The 24,889-nt window shown below is 41.5% G+C and overlaps 1 protein-coding gene across 3 annotated transcripts in view; it reads right to left on the minus strand.

Moving 5' to 3' along the window:
* LOC104150975 (calcium/calmodulin-dependent protein kinase type IV) overlaps window positions 1-24,889 on the minus strand; it is a 174,004-nt gene that overhangs the window by 19,138 nt on the left and 129,977 nt on the right. For all 3 annotated transcript variants that reach the window (XM_068927018.1, XM_068927017.1, XM_009685515.2), the window contains 2 exons: window positions 3,715-3,805; window positions 999-1,073 (listed from right to left, as the gene is read on the minus strand). In XM_068927018.1, coding sequence (XP_068783119.1) covers window positions 999-1,073; window positions 3,715-3,805 — 166 coding nt within the window. The remainder of the gene's footprint in view (window positions 1-998; window positions 1,074-3,714; window positions 3,806-24,889) is intronic.

Consider the following 24,889-nt stretch of genomic DNA (forward strand, 5'->3'; position numbering starts at 1 on the left):
GGTAAAACTGTCCTTAAAGGCCATCAATTGAAAAACATAAAACCAACATCAACAATTATTTAATTACCTAATTTCTCAATTAGTCAAGGAATTAAAATTACTGTCCTTACGTATTACATCCTTTTGGCTAAGCTCAAGAGTCATATGTTTCCTCTGATGTTATCCATAAAATCATGTTTGTTCAGGTACTGTGAATGCCCAGGCAAATTAGTCAATTTGGCAAAGAACGGTTTCGGCTGAATCTCACTATCATGGTAGAACTGAAGCCAACCTATGATTTCATTCTAATTTTGTTTAGGAGAGAAATAGATTAATTAAAAGTTCCAAAGCCTCTTTACTGCAAAAAGAGACAAACAGATTCTACTCCAGCCCCCATCTAGCTGACAGGATCCGCCACAATGTGCCCCTTGATATTATACTCATAATTCTCCATTATGCAGGTCCAACTCCAGCACGGAACAGAACAGCCTGTTTAAGTCAAGATTTAAACCTACATTTAAAAACATGCACTTACTGAAATGATTTGGTTTATATGGCTGAAGTTACGACCCTACTCTAAGGAATAATTCAGTTTCCTCTGTGTTAAAAATGTATCACTTTAAGATAAATTCACTGTAATTAATATTCAAATGTTCATAATAAGCATGACCTCTATAAATTTTAGTGTTTTCCATGAAGCTTTACATAACCCACATTTCCGCTGATGCTTCTCCAACACTATTTCAGTAATTTCATCAATTTTATGACAGTTGGACTTAACTTCCATGCAAGTGACGAACTTATACCATAACATATGTTTCGATTATTAAGCTTCAGCGCTTGAGAATATGAGTTTAGAAAAACTTTAGCCAGTGCCAATTCGGATTTCTAGATTTTTATTTCTGCTTTTCAAAGGCTTTCTGAATTTTGAACTTAGTAAGAAGCATTTCACCAAGGAAAGAAAAAACGTAACCTCCACGTGTTAAGTTCAGCATACTGTAAACAATCAAGTAACGTACCACAGTACCCCGGCGTTCCACAAACCGTCTTCATGGTCACCTGATCTTCCACAATCTTGGAAAGTCCAAAATCAGCTGTTAAGAATTTTAGAAATATTAATATTTTCACTCCTTTGTAAAATCATTTTTCTTACATTGTATATGCAATTAAATGAACATTAGGTATTAAATCAACAGTACTGTCATTTCCAGAGATGAGCATGAATTTAAAAAATCCACCCATACCATTACCCAGAAACAAAATTTGTCTGCACAAATGAGTATCGCTGGCCCTTAATGGACTCGAATTTTTTTAAAATACAACTTGTATTCTATCCTGAAAAACACATACAGCCAGTACTATGGGATGCCTAAGGGGCCAAGAATATATTTAGCATGCTAGACAGAACACAGCATAAATTTTAAAAAGTGGCGAATATATATTTCACAAACGGAGCTCTTTGACTTGTGATATTATCTGAACCTACGAGCTAAACTGAAAACTGCCTGGAATGCGATTTACTTTTGATCACATAAGGAATGATCCAGAAATTCATTTTAGGTATATATGCAGCTTTTACTTTGTGAGTAATCCAATAAAATCAACAGAAAAACTTTTGTGTTAAAATATTGTGCATCAGTGAGTCCTTGGACAAGGGGCCGAGTGCCCAGTGCCTTGCAAGCTAAAACCCCAGCAGCATTTTGATACAGGCCTTCCGGGAGTGCCAAGGGTGGGCCAGTAGAAGCCCTGATCATCCTGTTCGCAGCACTTCCCCCTGAATCACTACCCGGACAGCAAGAGCCTTCATGGTGTTGCACCCGGTACCTGTATGGCACATCTTTTGAAAGACAGAAAAGCTGAAGCCTTGACCACCTGTTCTATTTTCAGTGAGAATAAACCCAACTGCTTCAAATTTCAGCTTAGATAATGAGAATCTGGCCTTAAAAAATACATAATACAAATGCTTCTGTTTTGTCAGCACGAACGTAAAAATGACTGTTTTGACTTGGGATAGGATAAAAACAGGTTGCATTTTATTTAGAAATGTGCGGTTAGGGTTCACTTGTCCCTAACTGTTTATCATTGATATATTATTTATCTAAACAGAAATATACTGGTATAAAAACTGCCATTCATTGTAAATCAGAACACATTTTAAACAAGGCAATAACTTTAGCCAAGAGATAAAGCAGCACAGCATTTAAGAAAAAAACAACCCGCTGTCATTCTAACCCTCACTGCCTTAGGAAGTGCAAGACGTGCGGGACCTGCATCACAACGCATGCCCTTGGTACTGCTCCGTTTGTCACACGGACTCGGAAATAATCCCTCCTTATTCCAAACTAGCCTACTTTCTATTTCTAAAAACTTTGCAGCTTTTAAACTTCAGTGAGAGACAGACATCTTCACGTTTCCCCCTAGGGAGCCTGCGCTTCCGCAGACAAATACCTCAGGAGCCCTCACACCACTCTGCCCGCCAAACCAAGGCCGCTGGACAGTGCATTAACCTGTTAGCTGATACCACTGTTAGAACCTTTCCAGAAAAGGTGAGCACGAGGATAAAATGCAGATTAAGATACTATCATCCCTAGATGCAAGACTTTCCTAGAAATTTACTTTAATATGAAATTGCTGATATCTACTTCCTGGAAATCTGGTTCCTGAAAGCCATGATAAACACAAGGCCTGATGAACAAGGCAACGCTTTCACTCCTCACATGCTTCCCGGTAAGGGAGCATAAAGTGGTATTTCCAAGTCGATTACAGCTCCGGTATCTTTGCACATCTGGAATATTGTTTACTAGGAAACCCTATATGGAAGAGGTCTGTTTCTTTAAGAGGAAGAGAGCAGAAAGTTCAGGATTTGTTTTTTTCCTTTAATACGGACAAATCAACCCTTTCCCAGTTTAACATATCCAAAGCGTGGCAGCCCACGCAGCCCATCAGTTAGCAGGCTGCTGCTTTCTGTCTCCTCACGCTGCGGCTCCACAACGCCGCAAGCTAGCGGGCAACCTGCAACGGCTCAACGCGAGGCTCCGAGGGCTGCAGCCGGCTGCCGTCGGGTGAGGGGCATCGCCCCCAGTGTTGGCTCCTCCGGAAGCCAAGGGATTCACAGAGCGCCCGTTTGTGCCAGCAAGAAGGGGAAGTACCCGGCATTTTTGGAGGTCAGGCCCTGGGCAAGTGGCTGTCCTTCCTGACAGGAGTGGCAGGACATATCCCAGGCCAGGACAGCCTGATCACGCCCTGTCTCTCTCCTCACCCATCCTTGCGGCGCTGACTGTGCCTCAAGGATCTTCTCTATTCTCTTTAAGGAATACTCCTCCTTATTCTTCAAATCTCCTTTCAAAACTGAGGTCAGCCTTGCTTAGTTTGCTTTCTACTGCTTATCTGCACATTCGCACTTCCATGCCAATAGATCTCTCACAATTAACATATTAGTTTTAACAAAAAAGGGACAAAGAAGTGATGTTTGCAACGATAAGTCAATCTCATGATCTTCCTTGTTCCTCCTATATTCTTTATTCTTTGCCATATTCTATAATTTTGGCTGTAACTTCCTCTGGGCAGGAATTTAGTTTTGCATTTTTCTTTAAAACATCATGCACAACTCTGCAGCTGAACAACTAACGTGCCTCTTCATCTGAGTATCAGCACTCGCACAGAATAGAATGATGGTGTGAAATACACACTGATGATACAAAAGAATATATTTAGCATATATTTAATGCTGCTCACCAATTTTTAATGGTGCATCTGGTGCTGGTGTTGCATAGAGCAGATTCTCTGGCTTCAAGTCACGATGCACAATCCCATTTGCATGCAGGTACTAGAAAGACAGAAAGTCAAAACATTTAAGTGAGTATAAGATATGTTATGAGCATGAGTTAAAATCTTCCTAATAATCTATAGCAGCAGTTCACTGACTGCTACCTTTGTGACACAGTTACCTAACTAATTTTCTGCAGCTTTTTTCTGCAAACCTGCTCAGCATGAGATCCTTGGGTGCATATTGTGATGATCTGAATAGGAAACCGAAAATTGGGAAGGCAAAGATAGCATCACGCCTATGTGAGAAGAAAAGCTCTGAGAAGATTATTCCTTTTTTTTAATACAACAGTAGCTTCTAGGAAGCAATCTAAGAGAGGCTGAGATGCCAAAGTCGGGCTCGGAGGAAGGCAGCTTTTGCACATTAGAACATTCTGAGGGGTAAGAAAATGGTTATACAATTATTAAACTCTTAAACAGACAGCCTTGGTTAGAGGACAACTGCAACAGAGGATGTAGTATGTGTCCTGGACTGACTATAAAATCTTTGCCATCCCTTGAGCTGACTGCTAAAGGGTTATAATATCATACAGTCTCACAGTCTCAAAATTCAACTGTCTTGCTGAGGCGCATGCAGTACCTGTGAATTCACTCGTCACTGAATTCTTTTAAAAATGCTGTTCCTGACTTGCACAACAGGAAAATAGAATTTCTGGGATCTACCGTTGCCTTTTATATTGCCATGTTTTCACAATTAAAAAAAAAAAAACTGCACGAGCTACTATTCAGCAAATAACACATTAGAGAATACCAGTCAGGAAAGCAAAGCAACAGTGTTCACTTGAGTTAGCATCTCAGATGAACTTTTGACTGCGCATCTTTCACTGGGATTTTTGTTTGTGTAAGTGGCTAGCTATTAAGTAACATGCAATAAAAATACATACCTTTTCCCTTGCCAGCATCGTTTTACTGGCATCCGCTGACACTTTTAAAGTGTCTCTTATAGCGCAATAAATGTATTTTTTGACTTTCTGTAAAATCCTAAAGCGGCAGTATTTATCATGACATGGCTTGAGGAGATCAGCCAAAGAGTGTCCTCTACTTTACACCACATTAAATTTAAGAGCTTGTGTGTCCTACAATGCGATAGCTAATTAGTTATCCAATGTAAAAACAGACAACAATTTACGGAGAGGCTAACAGATTGCTCTCTCCTATATCATGCAATGTGGTCATATCTGCGTGGCTGCGCTGAATGAGGCTGTGTCTTCCCTGGATAAAAATACATCTTTATCTGTCGATGAAGACAAAACTGCAGCAAAGCTGCTCCCACAGCATAGCACTGATGTGTTTAACATGCAGAGGTAATAGCAGCACGCAGTGAGCGTGCCAAAAGCAATCAAGCTGGAGTGGACAGAAAGAGGTTCCTGAACTGATCTGTGTTCATGTACTAAAAATCAGTTTAGCTGTCTCTGTAGGAGTGAGAAGGAACAGATATTTCATGATCTGCCAGTGGAAAGCAGACACTTTCAATTCATTCGTATGAAATATCATCGACCAAATTTATGCAGAGAAATGTTCCAGCTAAATCTGCAGGAAGTCTTTCAGCAGGCCTTTTTCCACGCGCCCATATTCTTACAACATTTTTTGGTGCGAGGCTGAAAACATCAAAATTTTCCTCTTTCCCCAGAAGTGCCTTTTTGTGGGAGGGAAATTTGAGAAAAACTGTTCAACTCTAAGCTGAGAAGCGAGCATGGTTCACAGGACTCCTTCTCACACATAAGCAAGAACCATAACTGACGGCGCCTGGTAACCATGCTTGTGTCTCATGACTGACTGACTTCTTAACAGAATTATATTAAGTTTGCAGCATGATCTCTGTTTTATTATAAACCAGAGAGTCCACGTAGGAAAAATCTCCCTCCTCTATCCAGCACACCATTTGCAGAAAACAGGCACAACTGAGGTGTCCCATAATGTCTAGGAGAGCCCACCAAAGACATAGATTTTTCAATGTTGCCTGACCTCTTTTCCCCCCAAACCAAAGCCGCATCTTTCAAAGCCTGGCACTGCATTACCCTCAGCTCATCGCCTGTCCCCGCATCCCGATACCCGCAGCTGCCCTTCCTTCCGCCATACGCAGCCTCTCTGCATCCCCTCTCTCCTACCCACCCACTGTGGATACCTCACCCCCTCTGACTTTTCCCTATGCCAAAACTAAAGTATATGTCTGGGGCTGCCAGAAGCTGCCAAGTCATATTTTTAACAGGCCTGCTGTTGGCATTTTATAGCTTCGAGACCTACCTTCGGTCAAATTCTGTTGAAGCTGGCCAACAGAGTCAATAGTTATGTTGCGGACTAACAGACATACAAAAGGACAGAGAGCCTGATCATACGTATCTGGCTAGATAAAAGTTAAAACAAGTATTATTCGCACCGACACAAAAATTTTGCTCTTCATCAACACAAAACTGCCAGCCAGCTTCCTGCAAGAGGGAAGACCTATGACTTCACTTCTATGAAATACACCTGCTTCCCAACAGCCTTGCTCCTGAAGATCCCCAGCACAAGCAGCTACTGCAGCTCCCTCCCCTCTCCGCCGCAGTTGGAGCCATTTGTCGTTTACACAATGCTTTTTCTGCTGTGCAACCCACTACCAATGGGACCTTCCAAGATTGTGTCCGCTTTCAGCATTCCTCCCTTACTTGGTAAATAGCCTGGGCCTTATTGTCTGCTAGTTTTTACCAGTCCAAACAGGCTACGTGAAAAGAGTCTAGCCTCCAGCTCTGTTCACCATGTAACATAATGGCTCCTGGTAGTGAAGATTACTTGATACTAACAATGTCTTATATACAGGTAAGCAATATTCTAAATTTAACGATCTTGATTTAGAAACAGATTTAGTTAAATTAATAAAATCCCCTTTGTATAACACTTATTTCAATTTATATATGCTTTATTTTGATTTCTCTTCATGTTATTTGTCATGTATTGATTGTAATCAGTGAAGTTATCCTTTACAGGCAGTGCCCTCCGCAGTATAAGTTCAATGATAATTGTTTCTGTCTTCCAATTTGGAGTACAGCTTTGGGCACTGTGTATTCAAATAGTGAATCACTAGTAGACTAGATATACTACGCTGTACTGCTTATACCCAGTGTCTCTCAATGGCGAAACAATTTGACGAAACAAGAAGATCAGGGCACAGATACTGAGTCAGAATAAGGTTCTGACTCCCTTTATGAAGCAGGCTTTGCTGAATTACAGCACTTTCCCCACCTATAAAATATGGATGAGACTTGAAAAGCATTTTAATTCTATGGATGGACGAGGAGTTTTAGATGCGCAGTGCTATCTAACAATTTAACATAGCATGCACATAAAATGTGATCATAATATGAAGAGATACTCTTATAGTAGCTAAAAAGTCCCGTTTTCACTTTTTTCTGACTTTCAGTAGACAATACTAACCACTAAAAAAAAAGACATGTTAGTTCTCTGATTGCAGCTTTGTTAATCTGTGTTAGGGATAAAAAGGTGCAAAAAGAAAATTTATATTGACATCACAGTGCTGCATTTCCATGGCAACATTACATGAACACATTTAGATCCAGTCTTGTCCTGTAACATCCATGTACTAAAAGGTATGACTCGTAGAATAACAACACCTGGTCTGGCTTGATGAGATGTATACGGAAGAGAGGCCACCATAAATTTTGTTCACCAAAAAACATTCTCCAAGCACGCCAGTTTCATCGGACAAGCTAGCCAACGGCACAGCGAAAAAAAATGTATTTTCCCATGTATTTGTTCCTCTGTTGTTTTTTTTTTGAACAGAATATCAAGGCAGGTGCTATAAATAGGAATGCTACTGATTTTCAGGAACATATGGCTATTCCACTCAGCAAAAGCGAACAAGAACAAGAAAAAATAAAATGGAAACTAACTAGCAACATTTAGAGACCCTGAGCAGTCTGTATTAGCTGAGTGAACCGCAATGCAAAAAAAATAAAATAAATAGTGAAAAAATTCTATTTGTTAAGCATAGGGCCTTGGATGTTCTATGCTCACACTTATTTTTCAATTGCTTCGCCCAATGAGATGCATGTAGGCCAGGCGGGTGAAATCAGCTATGCTTCAGGCACACAGTAGGCTACTGCATTATTAGCGTATATCATCTCTCAGATAATCTGCCACAAATGTATTCCAGCACAATTGAGTTTGATAGTTTTATTACTATTTGATAAACTCTGAGGCCAGGCTCAGCACGACACCAGATGAGAATAATACATAGGCCTTTTCTGAAACACTTACTGTTTAAAAAAAGGCAGCCTTCACCTGGGCCTTTATTCCCACAGCACACATCATCAACTCATGTTTGTACAATTGCTATGACCTTTTAAGTGTGACTGCAGAAGAAGGACTTTTTTTTCTGCCTTTCTCTTCCTTTTCAGTTTCTTTCTAACTGCTGCATGAGAATTACTTTTTCTTTTTGCTTTATCCTTTAATAATTCAGGTTCTTGTCTAACTTGACAGATTTTATGATAAGAGGACTAACATGGACTGCTTAAAACTCAGGTCACAGAATCACAGAATCGTTTAGATTGGATGGGACCTCTGGAGATCATCTAGTCCAACCTCCCTGCTCAAGCAGGGTCCTCTAGAGCATATTGCCCAGGATCACATCCAGACGGGTTTTGAATATCTCCAGCGAAGGAGACTCCACCACCTCTCTGGGCAACCTGTTGCAATGCTCTGTCACCCTCACAGTGAAGAAGTTGTTTCTCAGGTTCAGATGGAACTTCCTGTGGTTCAGTTTCTGCCCACTGCCTCTTGTCCTGTTGCTGGGCACCACGGAGAAGAGGCTGGCCTCATCCTCTTGACACCCCCCCTTCAGATACTTATACACATTGATGAGATCGCCTCTCAATCTTCTCTTCTCCAGGCTGAACTGGCCCAGCTCTTGCAGTCTTCCTTCATAGGAGAGGTGCTCCAGCCCTCTAATCATCTTGGTAGCCCTCCGCTGGACTCTCTCGAGGAGTGCCATGTCTCTCTTGTCCTGGGGAGCCCAGAACTGGACACAGGACTCCAGGTGAGGCCTCACCAGGGCTGAGGAGAGGGGCAGGATCACCTCCCTCCACCTGCTGGCAACACTCTGCCTAATGCACCCCAGGAGACCATTGGCCTTCTTGGCCACAAGGGCACATTGCTGGCTCATGTTTAACTTGTTGTCCACCAGCACTCCCAGGTCCTTCTCTGCAGAGCTACTTTCCAGCAGGTCAACCCCCAGCCTGTACTGGTGCATGGGGTTATTCCTGCGTAGGTGCAGGACCTTGCACTTGCCTTTGTGGAACTTCATGAGGTTCCTCTCCGCCCACCTCTCCAGCCTGTCCAGGTCCCTCTGAAGGGCAGCACAGTCTTCTGGTGTGTCAGCCACTCCCCCCAGTTTAGTATCATCAGCAAACTTGCTGAGGGTGCACTCTGTCCCTTCCTCCAGGTCATTGATGAATATATTGAACAAGACTGGACCCAGGACTGACCCCTGGGGGACACCGCTAGCCACAGGCCTCCCACTTGACTCTGCGCCATTCACCACAACCCTCTGAGCTCGGCCATCCAGCCAGTTCTCAATCCACCTCACTGTCCACTCATCCAACCCACACTTCCTGAGCTTACCTATGAGGATGTGATGGGAGACAGTATCAAAGGCCTTGCTGAAGTCCAGGGAGACAACATCCACTGCTCTGCCCTCATCTACCCAGCTAGTCATTCCATCAGAGAAGGCTATCAGGTTGGTCAAGCATGATTTCCCTTTGGTGAATCCATGCTGACTACTCCTGATCACCTTCTTGTCCTCCAGATGCTTAGTGAGGACCTCCAGGAGGAGCTGCTCCATCACCTTTCCAGGGATGGAGGTGAGGCTGATAGGCCTGTAGTTTCCTGGCTCCTCCTTCTTGCCCTTTTTGAAGACTGGCGGGACATTGGCTTTCTTCCAGTCCTCAGGCACCTCTCCTGATCTCCATGTCCTTTCCAAGATGATGGAGAGTGGCCTAGCGATAACATCCGCCAGCTCCCTCAGCACTCGTGGGTGCATCCCGTCAGGGCCTGTGGATTTACGGATGTCAAGTTTGGACAAAAGATCTCTAACCTGATCCTCCTCCACCAAGGGAGAGTCTTCCTTTCTCCAGCCTTCCTCTCTTGTCTCCAAGGTCTGGAATTCCTCAGGACTGGCCTTAGCAGGAAAGACTGAAGCAAAGAAGGCATTCAGCAACTCTGCCTTCTCTGTATCCTTTGTCACCAGGGCACCTGCCCCATTCAGCAGCGGGCCCACCTTTTCCCTAGTCTTCCTTTTGCTATTGATATATTTGAAGAAGCCTTCTTATTGTCCTTGACATCCCTTGCCAGATTTAATTCCAACTGGGCCTTAGCCTTCCTTGTCGCATCCCTGCACGCTCTGACAACGTCCCTGTATTCCTCCCAAGAGGCCTGTCCCCTTTTCCACATTCTGTGTACGTCCTTCTTCTGCTGGAGTTTTGCCAGGAGTTCCTTGCTCATCCATGCAGGTCTCCTGCCCGCTTTGCTCGACTTCTTCCTCAGAGGGATGCACTGCTCTTGAGCCTGGAGGAGGTGACGCTTGAATATTAACCAGCTTTCTTGGACGGGGGGGGGAAGAGGGCTTCCTTCTAGGGCCCTACCCCATGAGATTCCCCTAAGCAGGTCCCTGAAGAGGCCAAAGTTAGCTCTCCTAGGTCCTTCTTCTTATTTTTGTTTATGGCATCTACTACACAGAATTGTAGAAAAGCAGTGCTGAAATGAACCTGAATCATCTATGCCTCACTATGCTCACAGGCAATATCAGTTATATCTACAAGAGTTGTTTGCCTAAATTACACCTAAAACCCCCTGATACTAGATACTCTGATACTCTTCAGTCTTCCCAAGCAATTTATTTTGGGGCTGTGCTTTCTTGACAATGAAGAAATACTTCCCTATGTCTCACCTGGATCTTGACAGGTGCAGATGAAGGCCATTACTGTGTTTCTTATATACCTTAGATGAGGAAAGCAGATTATGCCCTTTCCTGCAACAGCCGTTTGTGTACTTGCTCCCATGTCCACCATCCGTCTTCTCTCTTAAGTCTAGAAGACTCCAGTTCTTTCAGTCTTTTCTTACAGACTGTTTTCTAGACCCATGATCCTTCTTTGTTGCTCTCCTCTGGGCTGTATCGAATTGCATCAATGTGTTCAAAATGCAAAAATGTATCCCAGTCAAGGCCTGACAAATCTCATAGGATGTGTTGGTAAACATATTTGTCTATTTTGCAACACAGCACACTCCTGTTTGCCTTTTGATCCACCGTAACCTTCAGATCCTTCTGATTTGGTCCCACTCCTATGTTTTTACTGTTGACTATTCCAGCCCATATACAATCTTGTCCTTGACACTGCTGAAGGGTCTTCAATTTTTATCAAGCTTATTTTATTTCTAACCCTGTTTTCCAACATACTTGCAGTCTCTTCTAGTTTTATGTTGTCCATTTTTTTCATAAGACTCATCTCTAGTCCATCATCAAGGCTGTTAACAAAAACACTGAAAGCATCAGATCCAAAAAAATTGTTCTTAAACATCCTCTCTTGATATCTTTTGATACACTGATAACCACTCCCTGGATACAGATATCCAAGCCGCATTGTGTCCAGCTTAAAATCAAGTAATCGTGATCACATTTCCCTCATTTACTGTGAGACTGTCAGGCAAGGCAAGTATCAAAAGCTTTACACACATCAAGCGTGTATGATACCTCCTGCTCCTCCCCTTTAACAATGCCTCTTACCCTGCTAGAAGAAAAATTAGATTGATTTGGCATGACTTGATCTTAACAAAAACTTGCCTTCCCAGTAACCTCTCTGCTTTGTTATTTCCCAGGTGCCTAACATTGGTTTGCTTCATTATTTACTACAGTTCTTCTCTGGGAAGTGGAATCAAGCCAATTGGTCTATAATTCCTCCTTTCCTTCCTCCTGTAGCAGAATACTACATATATTTGGTACCCTGTCTAGCCTCTATCAGAAATGACTGTTGTTAACAGCTAAATCTGATTCAGACTTTAAAAGCTTGCTCTTTAAGATCATACTGAGAAGGTTTTAATTGGCTGGGTACAGCCAACTAAAAAAGATGGAAATGATCTGAACACTCTTCTACCCTATTCCTTTTTTTCTTCTAGACTTACATTTTACTGCTTTGTTAATTGGGCTAAGCATCTAGTTATAGCTGAACTTTTAGCGAAAACTAATGCAAAACCCCACAAAAACAGTGCAGTCTTCTCACAGAGATCTTTCAATAGATTAATTTTGCTTCCCCTTTTATCTCATGCACCTCATTTTGCGTCCTGGCCTTTTCGATTTTTTCCTTCTCACCCAAGCTCTTTTTATTACTCAAGCTTAAACAACCTGACCAATTTTCCACTTTCCTGCTTGTGTTTAACTCCAGGATTTAACTCAGTCTTCGGCTGAGCATCAGCCTTCATTCAAGTGGACTCATGAGAAACTATCTGCCCCAACCACTCAAGGATGTTCATTGATTGACAGTGTATATTCTTGATGGCAGTAGGTGGTTTTCAGGCAAAGGAAAAGCATCTGTCTCCAGCTTCTCCAAAAAGCTGCCAGCTCCTCCTCTGTTTCTGCTGTTTTGCAGCCTTCTCCAGCTATTTTGGTATCTTGTCTCTTGAGATCTCCACACTCATCCTGTTGTTGTCGCATATGATCATCGTGTGCTTCCTCCTACATCTCTTTTACTTGCTCCCTCAGCAAGCCCACCGCTAGACGACAGCTCCTTTCTGCCCTCAATGGCAGGCCTTAGTCCCACGATATCCAAACAAAACACAAAGTTGGGGGCCCAGCTCGGGGCATGATTTCCAGTGTCGCAGATCGAGAAAGATCTTAGAGCACATAAAGCTCTGGTAGCAGCATGTACCCTCATGGCTGCTGCTCTGTGTGTGCTGTAACCCCTTGCAAAACCCCTCTGCTCTCAGCCCTCCTGCTCACCAGCTCCTGGCACTTTCTGGGCTCACAGGCCCCCCCAGCTACATGTGAGCCCACTTCTTGTGTTAAGCTGCATTAGAAAATCAAAGACATGATTAAGGGAGCTCCATGTGCACCCCTTGTCCATACCAGGCAGCTGGCTACTGCCCTGCTGGCAATGTGATTCACCAGGTAGCACACCTGTATTACACCCCGCGCTACCTGCCACAGCCAAACAGTCTCTGCAGGGGAAAAGCTTTGGTTACAGACTCAACACTCCTTTTTCTCCTCAGTAAAGATGACAGTTTTTCAATGTGCACTGATTTAGTTGTGAGGAGAAGCTTGTGGACTTCCATGGCTGGTGCAGTATTTTTATTATTATTAACTTTATACTATTAAACATTAATTTTTGTTAAGGTATGCGGCAAAGCTGCTGAGTATGACCACAGTCACTTACTATATGACTGCCACTTTCATGAGTACCAGATTCACTCATGTTTTTGAAAGGAGAACTTCTATCACTTTTATTATTACCTAGGGTATTTTTAGGACTTGCTTGTTGAATCTATTACAAAACCAAGCCTGCAGAGTGCTGAAGAACCAAAGCCAGAAGTTCCAATTCAGTATTAGGCATCTTCAGCTAAAAAAGTAGACACTAAATCTTTAAAAAATTGAAAAGAACATTTTTTTTTCCCTTCTCAGGGATGTCTAGACTTGTAATTAAGCTCTTTCTATAGCCCTAACAGAAGCGTGTCATTGTGTAATGAATGCTACCATGTAGCAATTTAGTTTAATTACACTTATATACTGTTTGATAGGGATGTGGTTAACTGATAATGTTTCTGAAGTAGCTAAGTTTAAATAACCATTTAATAATCCAGCAGGACAATGAGGGACTATTCATTAAAGAAAAAATACACATTCCTATTTTCTATTCCTTTCTTTAGGAGGAGGAAGGTGAATAAACTATTCTTATCGACTCTCTTGTAATTACTTCATATATGTAGAATGGTAAAGCCACTCTCCAGATAATTGGTGTCTAAAATAACCATTCAGCACAGATCCTCCTGCATATAGAGAGACAAATATGTACACTTTGGTCACACACTGCACATTCGTGTAGGCTTTGGAAAAGAAGATATGTACGGCTTTGATAATTAAATTTTGGGGGATCAAGACAAATCTAAAATTTCACGGTTACCAAGTGACTATATGCTATTACAATCTTCTGAGTGTGCCAAGTGAATTATAATTCACATGTCCAACAACTGTGCAACAACTACGGATTGATATGAGGACACGGTATATGACCTGGAGCTATTGTCTTTTATCCTAAAGCAAATTATATAGTTTCTCTATACCTTAGATTTCACATCTTTAAAGCTGTTGTGACACTTAAGTTGTGTTTCAGACGTTTGACAAGTTTAAAAGGGCAACAGGGCTGCATAACGATCCATCATCAAAACTGGGCTGTCCCCACTGAAGTCAATTTAAAACTCCACAGCTTCAATTGGTTCAGGCTGTATTTAAAAGCAAGGTAATACAGCTAATATTAATGGCCTTTTTCTCTGTTTCCATTTCTCTCCCAGACCCCAGGTAATTTGGACCTGAAATTCAGTGATGCTTGGGCTTTGGGAGTTGGATAGTGTGATTTTTGCTGATTGTGGAAAACTGCATTTATTTTATTTGATTGCTTACAGTGTAAACGCTGACTTATTTAAGGCTATAATTTTTTTAAATTTTGTTTCCAAAATAAAAAACAATAATGGAAATTATTTTGGAAATGTGACTATTTGGAGACATGATACAGTATTTAAGAATTCTTGCTTATAAAGCCTTTTTAAAAAGATAGTGTCAGTGATTTGAGATCATTGCTCTTGCCTACAAGGACAGACCCAGCTTTTGTTGTATATTACATAACCCAACTCCACAGGAGTCAATGAGGTTGCAGTAGTAAAAGTGTGAAATGACATCACATCAAATTATATATGCAGCATAATTTTCACTCCCCTACTCTTCCCTTATTGCAGTCACAATGGCTTTGGGACCAAAGGTAAGACCATTTTATCACTGCAGAAAACACAAGCAAGAGTGATTTCACTTCTGGGTGTATTACCCAGATACAGAATTCCACAACCTACTGAAACAATAAAATAGAGTCTTGGAAAGGCACCAAATAACGAAAGCTTCTCCAAACATACCCGAAATCCTATTTTTTGCACGTGTCTTGCATTTTCTAGTTGCTCTGGGAATCTGTAGTACAGCATGAAGTCTCTTACTTGATGTACTAACTTCCAAAAATTTTCATAAATCTTCAGTTAGTTTAAACTAATTTTAACAGAATATTATTTTTGCAATAACAAAGCATATTTGCCTTTGTACTTTTACAAATATGTATTTCAGCCAATTTGATTTATGAAATCACTGAGTCTGAGCATTATAAAAAAGTATGAAGAAATGCATCAGTATAGATGCATAAATCAAAACGTGTTTATTTTCTCTGCTAGTCTACCATACTCAAAGGTATGAAATAATTTAGAACTTCCTGTCTGGGTTAAGTAATTAGTTTATATAAAATTTTAATTGTAAGCTCCACAATTATTTTCTTTTGCAACTGCAAACAGTTTTATTTCTTAAGTGTTCCTACTTTTTGAAGCATGAAGCAGCCTTAAATATAACAATGCTATACCAGGTGCGATCACAGCAAATCATGTACAGTCATTTCGGTGCAGTCTAACATATGTAGGAGAGGATAATGCAGGCACCTTCCCACACAAATCCCAAATAACCGGGCTATGTGCAGGGAGCTGTCTGCAGCGGCATGAAATTCTCCTCTTAAACTGTAAGTAGGTCATAGGATTGGAGCAGGAAGAACAGCTTTGCTCTAGCAGTTTCTTCTTAAACCCATCCAGAAGAGTCACCCACTTGCAGACTATGAGAATTAAGCAAAGAATTAGCATAGCATGAAATGAAAAGTTCCTCCTACAGCTGCACTGCCTAAACTTGCTTTTTCTCCATGTCTGGGGTGCAGGAGATGAAGATGATGTTTCCTCTTCTGCAATGGGCTGCACCCGACACACCGGGCATGACCCAGCCCCCTTGCCCAGAGGAACTCTCCTGTTTAAGTTTCTGCACCTACCTCTGTACCGCCACCCTGCACCAAAAAACACACGCAAAAAACTAGCCGGCCTATTTCTAGTACTAACAACCATTTCCTCTGTAGCTCTGCACAACTCAGAAATTCTCTGCTTAGCTGACTTCATTTTCAGCATCACACATCACCCTCCAAAGTGTGCGGAGGTTTAATTGCTTGTACAGCACTCTGAAGACAAAATGCATTATATGCACTAAGCATTGCCATCACTTTGTTCTACTCGCTGTCTATTTTGAGCATTTTTAAACTCTACTTAACCACTGTCACATCATAAACAAGTAAAAAAATCCATAATGAGCAACAGTTTTTAATTAACTCTGAAATATGAAAAATATTTTAGAAGTATTAGACACAGTTATTTTAAGAGCAAGCTAAGAGTTACCTGTAAGAGAAAACTCAATAACTTTGTGAATTCGCTATATGTGCCTTTGTAAATTAATGCAATTAGAGCACATTTGAAAGGAAGGGGGGAGGAATTCTGCAAAATCAGGTGAGTTCATTTAAGCTAATGGCATAAATCTGCATAAGGTATGTATCAATCTTTCATACAGATATATAATACAAACTTCAGCAGCATTACTGCAAGTCTAGCAAATCTAAAAAGAAGTACAGCTGAAACAACAGAGCTGTCTCAAAATTCTGCATTCAGAGCAGATTACCACAGAGCAACTAATGTTTTTACAAGCCAGTAATGTCTTTGGTTTTACTGTTAGAAAACTAAAAAGATAAAAATAACCGCCCCAGTCTGGAATAGGCCTAAAGCTGCTATCAGTTTTTTTTGTTAAGACGTGTTTTCGTTAAGACATTTTATCACAGGCTCTGAGGTGGGACTATATTACCCTTAAATGGGTGGGTTAGAATCTATACTAGCTGGTTTCAAAGAATAAGGCAATTCTATTCTTCATCTACAGTAGACCTATACTCGCAAATTAACCTGTGCCAGGTAATGTTCCTGGGTCCTAAAACTCGATAGTCTATGCTGTTAAATTTTTTGAACAGTCCTGGATAAATCAGCACTGACAGAAACAACTCCCAGACACAGTTAGTCAAGCCAAAGATTATTCCCAATTGGCAACTTGAATCTGGCCACCTTGTTTTGAAGGCTAGCACAATTTAATAGTATGAATGTAGGCTGTTGCAAGTCAGTTGGCCTCAGTGACAGAGAATGACCCCAGCTAATTTACTAGTATCTGTAGAGATCTCATAATTAAAAAGATAAAAATAGTGCAGTGCTAATAAGATCAAACTGCTGGAACTGTGCATCAGGGATGCACTTGTCCACAGCAGTTTACAGAAAACAGCTCATACACATGTTTTAATGGGGTCGGATTTACACTGGTTTTCAAGGTGAAATTTCAGGGTAATAAACCTACGAAGGATGATTATATTTCTCTTGCCCATCTGTGAAACTCTCTTCCTGAACTATGTGTACAAAAAGTCAATCATTTTAACGCGTCATTGTAGCTAATGAATATTTATATTTCAGCATCTGAACTCCCATTTATGCATAAACAACATGCAGATGTTGTTTTTGTGTTAATTATACTGCTTGCCTTGCACTATGAAGTCTGGCCTACATACATAGCATCACTTTCTAAGACTAGTTTTGATCATACATTTAAAAAAGGAACGCCTAGACCTTATACCTTAAAGCTGTTATAAAAAAAACTAAGGAGGTCTTCTTTTACTTTTGTTAAAGGCTGTTCACAAAGCATGGTTTTAAAGGATACAACCCTCAAGGTCAACATGGACACAACGGTTTCAAAGTATTTCTTCTCTGGAGGTGAGGTCTTTCCCTAGGCAAACCAATGCCCGTTTCAGTCTTATGGGTTACCCTAACATCAGCCTGCAGCCCTCTCTGACGGATCCCATCCTCTCAGCACAGACCCATATGCACACCTATGCTGAAGGGAGGAAGGAAAACAAGATACTGTTCTGGCAGCTCTATCCTACCTCAGCAACTTCTTCACTTGAGGAGTACACCTAGGAGATCTGTAAACTATCTGCCTCTTTCATTCTTCTGCAAAGCATAATTTAGGCTCCAAAATAAAAAAGAAGTCTATTATAGCTCTACCACGGTTACTCAGCACCCTCTTCATTTGAAAAAAATATCTTCATGGACAGGAATTTAGATCCCCCCAGACAGCTAGAATGCGTTAAGATTCAATTCCATCCTAGTTTTTCAAGCCTGAATATATGATGCCATGAAGAAGAGACATTTTTGTTGTACACACCAAGACATCAGCAATTATTTGTGAAGAAATCATATATTACACAAAATCAAAAAACCATAAAAATGCTCTATGCCTGCAAAATCATATTTAGAAGGAAATAAAAAATTCTTATCTACTAGAAAGAGGAAGAAGTCAGGATGATGGGGCTGTGGATATCTATTATGCAGTTGACTAGCTCCTTTGGAAAGACACCTCCGACTGCATGTGAACACAATTACGGGTTTTTTTGAAACGAATATTATGCAATTTGTGCAGGCTCCTGAATGCAGAGAACAATTCAGATTGTGTTGAAAAATATGACAGCCTTATCAACTTTTTTTTCCCTGGATACCTGATGCTGCACAGCTAGAATTCTAAAAGGGTAAAAGATGAGACTGGAATATCAAGTACCACCCTGTGAAATACCCAGTTTTAAACCTGGATTTGCCATTAGTTCATCAGTTTTCAGAAAGATCCACAATAGATTAACATAGGCTGCTTAATTTCTGTTTAACGAAGAAATCTCCCTATGGGTTCAGTGCTCTAGTCCAGAACTCTAAACAACATGTCCGACTTTTAAAACTTCCCATCCGAAGTACAGAACCAACCAACATCTAATGTATAGAAGACAGAAAACAGCTATTTGGTGAGATCCTCTAACATTGGAAAAAACTGTAATAGATTTTTTTCAGCGAAAAATTTTCAGTCACCTTTCCACACTTTCTTTCCTAGCTTCTACAAGAATCTATCTTCAACTAATTCTAAGTTTTGCTATAATAACAGAGATCTCCCAAAGAGCCTACAAAAGTTAAATTTCTGCTTCTTAGTTACTATGCCATATTCTTCTCAAGCCTCAGAAAAACATTGTAAAAATATCTGAAGGGAACAAAATATTGTGCTAGAAAACATATTCTTCCAATATTCATAGCCACGGAACTGGAAAAAAAAAAGTTAGTATTTTGACTTCACTTTATGGACAGATGGTATTCCCAGTGCAAGCAAGTCAACCTTTTACAATCAGCAGCCCTCAGGACTATTTTTGCATGACAGCAACAATAATCTTGTCACCAACTTGTACAATATGAGCATTTCTGCAGTAAGCAGTGATAAAACACAGCCACAGACCACACTGCCATCTATGACCTCTTCCCAAAGCTCTAAAGTAAAGTCAGAAAAGCTTCTCATGGCAGAGGGTGCTGGGATGGAAAATACGCTTAGACGTATGTCTTCAGAGTCACTGGTAAATAATGGTTTTCAATTAGAATGTACAGCTACACGTGATAAACTGCAATGAATCGTATGAAATCAGTGGAAAAGTTTCTGTCATCTGCAGTGAAAGCAAAGCACACATGCTAGTTTTGGTCCTTTTATCACACTGCTATCACAATTCAAATGCCTCAGCAGCCTTTAACAGCCTGCAGTCAACACTTACTCTCACAGAGAACCAAGAAATTCCACATTTTTAAAAGGGAAGCAAGTGCAACACCCATCAGTCAGTCACATGCTATCACCGTGCTTTGAGAGATGAAAAAGAATTTAAGGAGGCCATATATTTTTTTCTTTTTCTATTTTAATTTAGGATTGTGCTTTTTATAATAAGTACAAGAGGTTTAAAGACTAGGGACAGTGTTAAGTTTATTCCTACGCTACAAAATAACCACAGGATAACTAGGAATACATAATCTGATCTTGTTTGACTAGTTTGACATTCACTATGAGAAATAAAATGCATTTATTGTTACAGAGTAACTTCTGCATTGAGGGGATGATGGTATTAAAACCTTCTTTATGAAGAAGTTTTTAACTCAAAATCTCAGTAAATAAAATTAAAATGTGCAATCAACGAAATGCGTAAGCCTATAATCAGGATGAAAAACTTTTTACTTCAAGTCTCAGTATCTAAAATTAAATCAGTGTTTACAAAAACAAGCTATTTTGGCCTCCTTCAGGTCAATGACTAAAATCCTATTGATTAGAGTGAGAAAAGAACTATAGACAGCCCATCAGACAGTTATTCGCCTCTTAACATCTTAACGTTCACCATCTTGCTCTTTATAATACCATCATCATTAGTTTGCAACCACAGAGACTTCTGACTTACTAGGACCTCAGTTATGAATGTGAAATGCAGTGAAGAAACATGCAAATAAAAACTCTTTCTCAGCCCATTTCTCAAGCCCATTTCAGCCTTGCAAGCTCTGGTTAAACAGAATTGCGCTAACGGAAGACAAATCAATGTTGATTTCAACGCGTTTCTGAATGCACTGTGCCATTCCCACCCTGGATACCCCTGTGATTGTGATACCGCAACTGCGCTGAGCATCACAGCCCGTGGGAATGTGAACACTGACACTGAAGGAGAAAACACGCTGCCTATGGATCACTACAGAACAGAAAAAGTCATCGTTTTCAGAGGTTCTGATCACCTAAATTTCATGCAACAATCATAGACATGAATACGTGTGGATTTCAGTAAACTATGTGATATAACTTAAGAAAAATTACTAGTTTGGTTAATGTTTACTGAAGAAAAGGGAGATTAGTAGGAGAAATGGAAAGCAGAGAGGAAAGTGGCTCACTTGGAGATGATAGCATTGAAAATGGAAATACGAAGCTGAAGAAGGCTGAAGAAACTATTCTTCTTTGGTATTACTACTTGTTTGGTCTTTTTTTAACTTTCACAAAAATTTAGAGCACCTTGGCGACACCAGACAGGAGGGCATTTTCAGTACACTCAGGAAATATTGCTCAGGGGAAAAAACCATAAACAAGCCGAAGTATTGAGAAATGCAAGGTACGTTTATGATGAGATTTTCCGTCATTACCTGGGAGCTTCCTGGCTGGAACAAACAAGAGGTAAAACTCAGCTGTCCTGGTTGCTCGCAGGCTACATGTCATCAACAAGCTACAGCTGTGAACAAGATGAACACAATCCAAGGGCAAAGCAGGTGAAGAATCTCCAGGGGGAAGAGGGAAGCATTTAGGCAATTGTAATTGGAGAAACATCTAGAGAACTGCTGTGACATACTGCTCTGGTCCCCTGCTTTTGGGAAAGCTCCCTGTCAAAGTGCTGAGAAGGACCACAGAGATGAACAGGGCTATGGGAGGCTGCTGCTGAGGTGGGACTATACCAACCTCGCCTTACTCAGAAACACAAAGGAAAGGCTTGCAAGAGGATTTGACTGCTGTCTAGAATGACATTATGGCAGAAACCAGGGAAGGCGGAAGGGAGTGATTGAAGCTAGAGGATTCCTGGCACATAAAACCAGCTAGAAGCTAGCTATGGATACCTTTAGACTAGAAATGAGAAAAAGGCTCCTGACTGTGGAAGCAGTGAGTATTTATGGCAACCTTCCAAGAAGCGTGGGGAGGTCAAAGCCTGAACTGCTTATAAGATGATGCTCCATGCATTTATAAAGGCGCTACACGGCATGGTTCTCCTAAGGGCAGAGACTGCAGCGGAGAGCCAAGGATACTTGTGCTGTCTGGTGCTGTGCCCCTGCAGAGAGAAACTTCTTTATCTTGAGGAGAGTTTGTGTGAATTCACCAACCGCTGCTAGATCATCTCTCTTAAAGTGGGCAGTGGGGAAAATCAGCTGGTTTCCCAGTCTTCAGGGAATGGTACTGGGTAGGGATCTCCACTCTGAAGCAGGGAGAGGCAGACACCCAGGTCCCGTTTCCAGGGGGAGGCAGGAGGCAACGATCTGCTTGAGCCCTGCTGCCCACGGGGAGGGCTCAGCCTACCTCCATCCTCATCCTCTCTGCAGTGCCTCTGCTCATCCCAGCCCTGCTGCCTGCCTGCCCCACACCAGCAGCCAGGGCATCCCCTGGCCAGTGATGGCTGCACAGGGCCATGAAAGGGGAGGAAAGGGATGGAGACACATGGGAGTGTGAAAGGGGATGTCAGAGCACGAGGCCAAGTGTTGCATTTGGGGTGTGGAGACCTCATGCCGCAGCTCTGTAGTCTAGCACTGCTCTGAATCAATACAGAGGAGTAAAGGAGAGTATTATTACAGTGTTCCTTAAAAAAAACCCAAATTGCTATTTATGGTACTTGAAGTTTTCCTCTGTGCTTACACTGTCTGATCCCTCACCTTTAAGTACTTTTTTGATGGTTGAGGAGAGAAAATAAATTATGATTAAATTACACGTATTTTCTAATAAAAATGCAATATAATTATGAACTATGACAAATTAACACTAACACCTCATGTTCTTATCTACAAAGGGAAATAATTTGTGTTTTAGCTAAAGGTTAGATTGAGTAGTGGTTTTCCAAAAATCATCATTTTCCACATTAAAATCCTCTTTTACAGTGTGTTGGATATTTTTCTTTCTCTCCCTTCTTACAGCTTCTTGCATGCTTTTTAGTTGCCACTTCCAGCTGCTTCTGTGGATTGTGCTACTTAGCGGACAATGTTGGGACATCTCACACCATGCATTAAATCCTGCTTCTCAGGTAAGAGCAAGCTTCAGGCACTTGCATGGTAGGATTAGAGCAGGGCACTGAGACTGGAAGCAGGAAGGCCAGAAGAGAAGCAACGAGCTAGAAGGACTTTGGTTTTTGGTCCATCAGTGAACCAGAAACGCCTACTGCAGCATTATTTCAGTATCGATCTCAGTTCGATCTTTGCCACAGTCAACATCCTACTAAGGAACAGTCTCCACTCAGCCAAGGTAGCAGTATACAAGATGCTGTAAGCAAGTAAGGGGAAATGACTTTTCTGTCGTTTCAGTGCTGCAGTGGAAGAATTTCAGATGAGCAATGTCTTTTGCAAGGCTGTTAAGAACATGTCAAAGAGGAATGATTTAAGAAGCTGCTAGTGCTAGTTCAAGGTGGAAAGTGGAGCAGAGAGATCTCAGAGCTCTGAGGTGGCGACAAAAAGGGAAGTCACTGCTGAAAATTACTCCTTTGAGTCTGGGAGGCTCAGAGAGCGCTGGCAAGCACACGTTTCTCTCGAGACTTCTGGCAAACACCAAAGATAGCTCTGCAGAATACGAAGCTGAGATTCTGTACAGTCTAACTTATTAAAAGGTCTTCAGTCTATGTATGGTCTTTTGCTTATGTTTTTACATTTACCTAATCAATATTCTTCCACTTAGCCCTCACAATTCTGCTAATAAGATTGCCTATAATTCACCTGAGTTTCTATTGCTGCTATTTTTAAACTAGTTTCTAGGTCCCTTTCTTTTCTTCTCACTCTTGCTCTTCATCTCAGAGGCCTAAATATTCAGGTACTTTGTGTTTTCCTGGTCATTTAGGGGCCTGCCTCCTTTCTCTGCTATCACACTGCCTCGTTGTTATAGCTTGTCCCCCTCTCTCTGTCAAGGTCTCTTGCACTGCTCCTATTACTCAGATACTCTCTCCAAAATCTGTGTTAAATATCAGGTCACATCCACCTTTGTGCACCCTTCAGCAAGCTGACAGTGCATCCTGTAACATGCACGGCTCTGCCATTTTCCTTGCACAGCGAAGAGAGCGTTTCACATGACTGCTAGAGACGAACAGAGTTCAGTATTGGCAAGTCCACCGAGTTCTGTGAAATACCAACATTTCCCAAGGGTAGTAATCATTTCTGTTACTGGACATCTGTGTGATGCTGTCAAGCACACAGATGGGAATTCATCAGCTGGAAATACCAGAGCAGAAGAGAGACTTAGGTTTATTTGTATGCCTCAATGCAGTTATGAACTCCTAGTGCAATGCCATTTTTGCAACAGACAAATGCAATCCTTGGATGTAGCAAGGGAGGTGTTCCTGTGGAGAGAGACGCTGCTGTACGAGCCTCCGGTTAGACCAGATGCCAAAAAGGCTGATTGCTAAGCTACCATATGCCGTAACATCAAACCTACATGCTGAAACTCTTCTCGATTGAACAGCAAGCAGGTATTTTAGGAGAATATGAAAATTCTGATTTTCTCAAGGAGAAAATTCACGTCTTAAATTAATAATGGGATACACGTAGAGAAAACAGCTTGCAGAAAGATTGGGAGAATTTGTTCCATTTTCAGTTATTTTTTCTTGAACATGGGTGCCTACAATGGTACCTGGCAAGAGAGTCGCACAGAGTGCCTGAAATCAGGTTCAGGCTTCCTGATAAGAAATCTATTAACGCTGAAGCCCTGCGCTTAGAAGACTAACATAAGGCCTTATTTAGCCGAACAGAGGTTTGGAGGCGAAATGACTGCTGTTTCTCAAGACATTAGGTAAACATCTGCAATGGAAATGAAAAATCCTAAGCTGCTCCCCAATCACTGAAAGAACTTTCCAGCAGGAACTCGGGAACAAAAAGCTGACTGATCCGACTGCTTCCCTGACTGGGGTTCATCACTGTGTGAGAAGCTATACCTGTGTCAGCAGTGCATTGTGCTTGATGATCCTGGTGTCTCAACCCTGCATTTCTGACTACTACAGGAAGCAAAATAAAACCATTGAAAGTACAGCCCCAGAGAAGGTGGAAATAAAAGGCTGAATTTCAGATTCAAGCATCCTCCCTGGGCTCCGAAGGGGAGCAGCCCCGTGAAGGCAGGATGCTCTTTTCCGAGGTGGTGAGTCAACGAGCCAGACTTGCGACTGGTGCGTTCGCTCCGCTGACTGCAGCACGGCATCGGTGACTCACACGCACACAGGAGCCAGCTGGGGAAAAGCCCTGCTTTTATGTAACCTGTACCTAGGTTTCAGTACAGGCTTGTTTTTTTTTTTTCAGGCTAAATCAGTGAACAAAAAGGTCGAGGCTTCTCCTGATGGCTAGGAGCAGT

This window comes from Struthio camelus, chromosome Z, assembly GCF_040807025.1.
Source record: "Struthio camelus isolate bStrCam1 chromosome Z, bStrCam1.hap1, whole genome shotgun sequence".
Classification (NCBI taxonomy): domain Eukaryota; kingdom Metazoa; phylum Chordata; class Aves; order Struthioniformes; family Struthionidae; genus Struthio; species Struthio camelus.